This window comes from Centroberyx affinis, unplaced genomic scaffold (assembly GCF_046629955.1).
Source record: "Centroberyx affinis isolate AG114_WGS23_722 - 3 ecotype Tasmania unplaced genomic scaffold, CSIRO-AGI_Caff_v1 ptg000599l_1, whole genome shotgun sequence".
NCBI classification, from domain to species: domain Eukaryota; kingdom Metazoa; phylum Chordata; class Actinopteri; order Beryciformes; family Berycidae; genus Centroberyx; species Centroberyx affinis.
This window is the reverse complement of record NW_027279236.1, coordinates 1-7,500: the sequence shown is the minus strand read 5'-3', so window position 1 is coordinate 7,500 and position 7,500 is coordinate 1. Positions and strand designations below refer to the sequence as shown.

General features: G+C 48.5%; 1 protein-coding gene across 1 annotated transcript; it reads right to left on the bottom strand.

Annotated features, from left to right (window-relative positions):
- Nucleotides 1-4,397: 4,397 nt before the first annotated feature.
- On the bottom strand, nucleotides 4,398-7,318 carry LOC139643416 (Golgi apparatus protein 1-like; the record flags this gene model as incomplete). Its single annotated transcript, XM_071518556.1, has 4 exons — nucleotides 4,398-4,541; nucleotides 5,909-6,015; nucleotides 6,255-6,375; nucleotides 7,211-7,318. Coding segments are annotated over 4 exons (480 nt in total), but the record flags the coding sequence as incomplete, so codon positions are not given.
- Nucleotides 7,319-7,500: the final 182 nt, after the last annotated feature.

Here is a 7,500-nt window from a genome sequence, read left to right as displayed (position 1 = left end):
GCCAAGATATGAAAATCTGCAGACAGTTTATTAAATTGACAAATTTTATCTGTACAGTGAAATCAAATCTCACAATGTTAAATCTGTTACATCTCAATATTGCATGGCATAATCTCAAACAAAAAAATCGCACATCCATAAACTTAGTACACAGAGAAAAAACTAAATTGGTTATCATAGCGTTCATAATGACTTGTTTAATCGCTCTGATTCAAAGAAGTCTCACCTCCAACCGACAGACAGACAGACAGCAGGCAGACAGAGACAGACAGACAGACAGCAGACAGACAGACAGACAGACAGACAGACAGACAGACAGACAGACAGACAGCTGACTGGCTAAAGGCTTCAAGGAGACATTTCTATTGGGATCAAAGCTCCATAATGTGTCCACAAATGTTTTGCAGGTTGTTCTTGTATATCAGCGTTTGTGAATGTGCAAAAAAGATTTTGTACATCAATTTGTCATCAACTGTTCAACTGTCAGAAGCAGAACTGAGTTGTGTCTGATGCGTCTGTGTAAAAAAAATTTATATGCAACTACAACTCTTTTAGACATTCACAATGTGAATATACAAGTACAAGCTGCAAAACATTTGTAAAAAATATCACTTATGTGTGTAACATTATGGAAGTGATTTGATCCCATTCTGTTGGTTCTTGGCTGTATGTTTTCCCGCTCCTCCTCAGTCTAACTTTCCTACAAACAACTCCAGCAACTCCAGCAACTCCAGCAACCTGTCACCAGCAGTCAGCTCATCTCTGCCACATACAGCAAAGACGACATGAAGCCAAAACTCCATTCTACTTTTCCATTCTCCTCAGCTCATACGTCCATATGTATGCAGACGACTCTGTCCTTTACTATTCAGCCAGAACTTCAGAGGAATGTCAGCTGGCAACCGAGGACATGACCAGAACTGCCTTATGGTTTAGAGACTCTCCCTACATCCCCAGAAAACCAAATTCATGCTCTTTGGGCTCTCTAAAAAACTTAGAACTGGAAACTTCCTAACTATCAGTGATGGGAACAACTCTTATGAACTCATTATGGAGCCACTATCTGGAACCAGCTAGACAGATCCACCAGGGAACAAACAAACTTTCAGGCCTTCAAACATGAACTCAAAGCAGGACTTTAATACACACACACATTGCCATGTTTGTAATTGCAATTGTTTTTAACTGCTGTTTTGTCTCGTTTTAGTATATGTACCCAAGACTCCCTGGAAAGCAGTGTAATTACTGAGCAGACTATCCTGGTAAAATAAAGTTGAACTGAACTGAACTTATTGCCTTTCCTAGCAGTTCTGTATTAGATTTGGACATCATAACATCTAAAGCTCTGCCACTTTACTCTTCACTGTTTGCTGCTTGTAATGTTGGTGATAGAAAACTAGACTGGGTTTATTCTACTGTTGCTCTCAGTTCAAGTCACTCACTAAATGCCTCAAATGTCAAATTTAAGGCAGGAAAAACAACAACTTCCCAACACTCTGCTGCTGTCTTCTCAAACCAAATCAACGACCATAAGCAACTCGACTGTAGAAGCTACTGGACTGTAGGAGACATTTTTAGGTGGAAACAGAAGAAGAAGAGGCCGACATCACAGTCACTTCCTGTAAAACATCTCTGTTTAGAAACAGATTTGGTGAAACACATTCATCGTTCTTGAACAACATGGAGTTTTCCATAGAGCGGGTTGAACCGCCGTCACATGACCGGCTTCAGGTTCTGTCTCTCTGTCAGGACCAGGATCGACTGATAGTGATGAGACCATCTGTTTATCTGCTGATATGATTCCATACGTGATCAATAAACCAGGATACTATGTGATCTGAGACTCAAATCTTTCTAGCGATGCCATTGGCTGCTAGAATGTAAACAACAATTTAAAAATGTCATTACAAAGTGACAATAATATAATTTGGATGGAGAGCTTGTGAAACTGTGATGGTCAAGAGTCTCATTAGTGATTACTACAGCAGAATAACATGGAGCTGATATCACCATTCATGTTCCTGACAGCAGAATAACATGGAGCTGATATCACCATTCATGTTCCTGACACAACAGACGGACTGACACGTTTTGTGATATATTGAATTTAGATATTTCGTCCCATCAGTAGTTTTTAACAGTCGATTCTGAGCGTCAACAGGAGGACAGATGGTCCTGTCCTCACCTCTTCCTCCCTGACAAAACAAAGGAACAGCTGATTTGTGTGCAGGCAGGCAGTTCATCTCGTCTGCATCACTTTACATTCTGTCATTCAGCAGACGCTTCTGTCCAAAGAGACTCACAATAAGAACATTTTGTCAACAGCAGTCAAACTGACTGTATATCACAGTCTTCCTCAGTGAAGCCTAAGCATTCGTAGAAAGTCAACTATGAAACCAAGCGGTCAAAACCTCTGGTGAATTCTGAAGCCAATAAGTAAGAGTCAGCAGGCTGCGATTCCTCTAACGTCCACTAGAGGCTCCAGAAAGACTCCAAACCTCCAACTCCATGAAGTCAACGGACCACAACCAACTTCTGAGCAAAATATAAAGTCAATACATTTTCTCTACAAGAGGTTTTGGTCTCAGCAGCTAATTTCACTTCTTCTAATGTGTGTCCTTATGGAGATTTTCAAAATAATTGCGTCATTAACAGGATATAACGGGGTTGTTTTCCTAGTGATTGACAGGTCACTGCTTCGGCTCCAAAAAATGTCAACATGGCGGCGATCGTAAACCCGATCTTTAGGATTCAAACCCTTCAGAACCCTCTGGGTGAAGAACTCACTGCATTGACATGATGAATATTTCCTTTTGTTGTCACTCTTCCAACATGGAGGCGTGTCCATCGTAACCACGGCAACCCCTCCAAATATTTAGTGACAGGTTGAACTGACGGTGTTTGGTGGGTTGAAGGCAACAGAGAACACAGACGGAGACGAACCAGTGAAAATCTTTACATTCCACTAGAGCTGCTGACATCACAGCTTCCTGCTCACCTGACCTTTGACCCCTGAACCTCAGCACACCCAGCTGTGTCTTCAGTAGATTTCAGTTCATCACACAGCAGGAGTAAGTCGGACAACTAGAGAAAGTGCAGCGCTCGCATACATGTACACACACACACACACACACACACACACACACACACACACACACAAATGAGGACTTCATGGCAACTCAGAATCAATCATTAGTAAACAATAAATAAGGCTGTTTCAAAACAACAAAAAGTGCAATGATTTAAGTAGCATGAAGTTCTAACAAACGACATTCCGATAATGGAGACAAGCTTGACCGTCTGGCAGAGTGACACATCTCATCATCATCATCATCATCATCATCATCGTCCAGTGAGGGTTTTCAGTAGTACGTGACGTGGGACCCGCTGCAGGACCGGAGGCTTCATGATCGATGGGAAAACGTTTCAAAGCAACAAAAACGTTTCAGATTTTTCTGCCTGAAACTCTGAAGCTGCTCCAGAAGGAAAGATCCGGTCCGCCTGAGTCCACCTCGATCCGCCTCGATCCGCCTCAGTCTGCCGGTCTGCCTTCGCTCTACAAGCTCCGATCCCTTTCAACATGAGAAGTCATCCGGACGCAGTCGGCAGCAGCTCAGTCACATGATGAAGAGTTTATCAGAAACTTAAAGATGCGGGGTCATTTCTCCCATCCAACCCAACAGCCTCCTGGGTAAAAGCACATTTGCTTCGGGGTAAAAATTACCATCAAAGGTTCAGAAGATCCACGGCGGCCATGTTTAGGAAAACATGCTCCGAACTGAGAGACGCTCGAGGTTCTCCAGAGGTTTGGACGTGACCGACAGGGAGAAGGGAGCGGGGCAGGGGAGGAGGAGAAGGGAGCGGGGCAGGGGGAGGAGAGAAGGGAGCGGGGCAGGGGGAGGAGAGAAGGGAGCGGGGCAGGGGGAGGAGAGAAGGGAGCGGGGCAGGGGGAGGGGAGAAGGGAGCGGGGCAGGGGGAGGGGAGAAGGGAGCGGGGCAGAGGGAGGGGAGAAGGGAGCGGGGCAGGGGAGGGGAGAAGGGAGCGGGGCAGGGGGAGGGAGAGAAGGGAGCGGGGGCAGGGGAGGGGAGAAGGGAGCGGGGCAGGGGGAGGGGAGAAGGGAGCGGGGCAAGGGGGAGGGGAGAAGGGAGCGGGGCAGAGGGAGGGGAGAAGGGAGCGGGGCAGGGGGAGGAGAGAAGGGAGCGGGGCAGGGGGAGGAGCTTCAGACACGGGCGTCAGCGCTGCGCAGAGCGGCCGGTTACGGACGGGAGGGGCGGGGCTAGGTTTCGGGGAGGGGCGGGGCTAGACGGCGGGGTTCGGGGAGATACAGGAAGTGGGAGGAGCCAGTCTTTTCTGAAGCGTCCCGGCGTTCCTCCTCTACCTGTCCTTCAGCTCCCTCGTCACACGCTTGGTGATGCGGCCGCACAGCAGCCCACCAGGAAGAGCACGCACACGCTCAGAGCCACCATGAACAGGATGTAGTTCTTGGAGGGCGATGTCATCACCTGCATGGCGAGATCTGAGAAGCCTTCTGCTGGCGCCACCTGGAGGAGGAGGGGAGATATAGAGGTTGGTGTGTGTGTGTGTGTGTGTGTGTGTGTGTGTGTGTGTGTGTGTGAAGTAGGGATGTCTGGTCCCTGATAAACAAGATGGAGGAGGAGGCTGGTTCTACTGGGAATCTGTGTAAATGATCGAGTGTGAAGAACTGTTGTCATGGTGGGCGGAGCCATGGTGGGCGGAGCCATGGTGGGTTGAGTCATGGTGGGCGGAGTCATGATGGGTGGGGTCATGGTGGGCGGGGTCATGGTGGGTGGAGTCATGGTGGGTGGAGTCATGGTGGGTGGGGTCATGGTGGATGGGGTCATAGTGGGTGGAGTCATGGTGGGCGGAGTCATGGTGGGTGGAGTCATGGTGGGCGGAGTCATGGTGGGTGGGGTCATGGTGGGCGGAGTCATGGTGGGCGGGGTCATGGTGGGCGGGTCATGGTGGGCGGGGTCATGGTGGGCGGGGTCATGGTGGGGTGGAGTCATGGTGGGCGGAGTCATGATGGGTGGGGTCATGGTGGGGCGGGGTCATGGTGGGTGGAGTCATGGTGGGGGGAGTCATGGTGGGTGGGGTCATGGTGGATGGGGTCATAGTGGGTGGAGTCATGGTGGGCGGAGTCATGGTGGGTGGAGTCATGGTGGGTGGAGTCATGGTGGGCGGGGTCATGGTGGGTGGGGTCATGGTGGGCGGAGTCATGGTGGGCGGAGTCATGGTGGGCAGGGTCATGGTGGGCGGGGTCATGGTGGGTGCAGTCATGGTGGGTGCAGTCATGGTGGATGGGGTCATGGTGGGTGGAGTCATGGTGGGCGGGGTCATGGTGGGTGGAGTCATGGTGGGCGGGGTCATGGTGGGTGGAGTCATGGTGGGCGGGGTCATGGTGGGTGGAGTCATGGTGGGTGGAGTCATGGTGGCGGGTCATGGGTGGAGTCATGGTGGAATATGGTGTTGGAGCGGTCTTACTCGCCCCGCACAGGAAACATTATTTTGTCATCGAAAAGATAAACGCACATATTCACAGCTTCCATGTTCAAGTTAGGCTACAAAATGATAAACGCACATGCTAACAACATACTGACCAGTAACATGAGAGTCAGATATTCTTCATGTGCGGTTGGTGTCAAACTACAGCGCAGCTTCATGTTAATTACAGTTCACTCACAAGAGCAGCAGCTGTATAGAGCCTAATTATGGCAGAGGATTTGGGTCCATAAAAAATGCTACTTCTCAGGTACGTAGTGATCAATAGTATTGATTCATCATCTTCTGGAATTTTCTGCTGGCATGAAACCGGGGCAGCAACAATTCTGATCTTGATAATATGGAGGATAAATCATCAGTTTAACAGTCAAGGTGTGCAGGTGTTCACCTTGGCAGCGTAGCTCCACATGTCGATGCGATCCTGAAGTCTCTTCTTACACTCTGGCTGCAGACGGACTCTCTTGTCCTGTAAGGCCTCCATCAGACACGACATCTCTAGGAGGACAGAGAGAGAGAGAGAGAGAGAGAGAGAGAGGAGAGAGAGAGAGAGAGAGAGAGAGAGAGAGAGAGAGAGAGAGAGAGAGAGAGAGACAGGCAGACAGACAGAGAGAAATAAGAAAAATAAATAAAGAAACACTGGGAACACTGGGAAGCTTTTTACAGCAGCTTTGAACAGTGCTATACAGATATCATGTAATATTATTATTATTATAATACAGTTTGAAAGTACTGACGGCGTCCTCTGCCGGGGGCGATGGCGGCACAGTGATGCTTCAGGTCCAGAGCGCAGGCCGTGTGGAGGACCGGGTCCACAAAGATGTCCGCCTTACTCTCCTTCAGCATGTTCAGGACTTCCTGCACAGAGGAGACGGAAGGAGGAGAGACGGAGGAAACTTCAACACAAACACACCAAATCCATTCAGACCATATGATGAGTCAGCGGACTTGATGTCAGTGCAGGAATACCTAAAGTTATTAGACAGTGACAAGGGTCTGAATGAGTCTCTGTGGCGTCCTGCTGGCTCAAGGTGCACACTGCACTCTGTCAGCAGAACAGCTGCACCTTCTTACAGGTCGAGGCTGTATGATTTCATTTCATCTCAATGACATTAACAATCTCTCTTTCAAGGGAGACCTGGACAAGACAGCAGCATCAAGACAAACAAAAGCTGCAGGCAAACAACATAAAAAATGTGCAAAAGCAAAATATAATAAGAATCACATAAAAGCTAAGAGCAAAGCCAAAATTTGCTATATACGTGCTAAAAGGCAGCAGGCTCAGGACCCAAAGTTATAAATCTTGTCAGGCAGACTGAGTCAGGATGCTGGCTAGCTGCAGGACAGTAACAGGACAGATGTATGCTAGCTGCAGGACAGTAACAGGACAGATGTATGCTATCTGCAGGACAGTAACGGGTTAGTATGCTATCTGCAGGACAGTAACAGGTTAGTATGCTAGCTGACAGGACAGATGTATGCTAACTGCAGGAGGGCAATATGCTACATGCAGGACAGTAACATGACAGTAGTATGCCATCTGCAGGACAGATTTAACAGGACAGATTATGCTAGCTGCAGGACAGATTTAACAGGACAGATTATGCTAGCTGCAGGACAGTAACAGGACAGATTATGCTAGCTGCAGGACAGTAACAGGACAGATTATGCTAGCTGCGGGACGGGCCTGTACCTTCTTACAGGCTTCCTGTTTGATCTTCAGCAGGTTGACCTTCAGACACTCCTCCACCTGACCGGTCTGCTCCTGAGCCGCCGCCTCCTCCGCACACAACCTGGAGATCTGAGCAGGACAAACAGGAACAAAAGGACGAGGAGAAATATGGACAGAAAAAGAGATGAGTGAGAAAGAGAGATGGTTTGATAAGACAGAGGCAGGGACAAGAATCCACCATGAATTCACCATGGGGTTGAATGACAAATGAGAGGATAACACTTTGGGCTGCCACTGTGTGTGTGTGTGTG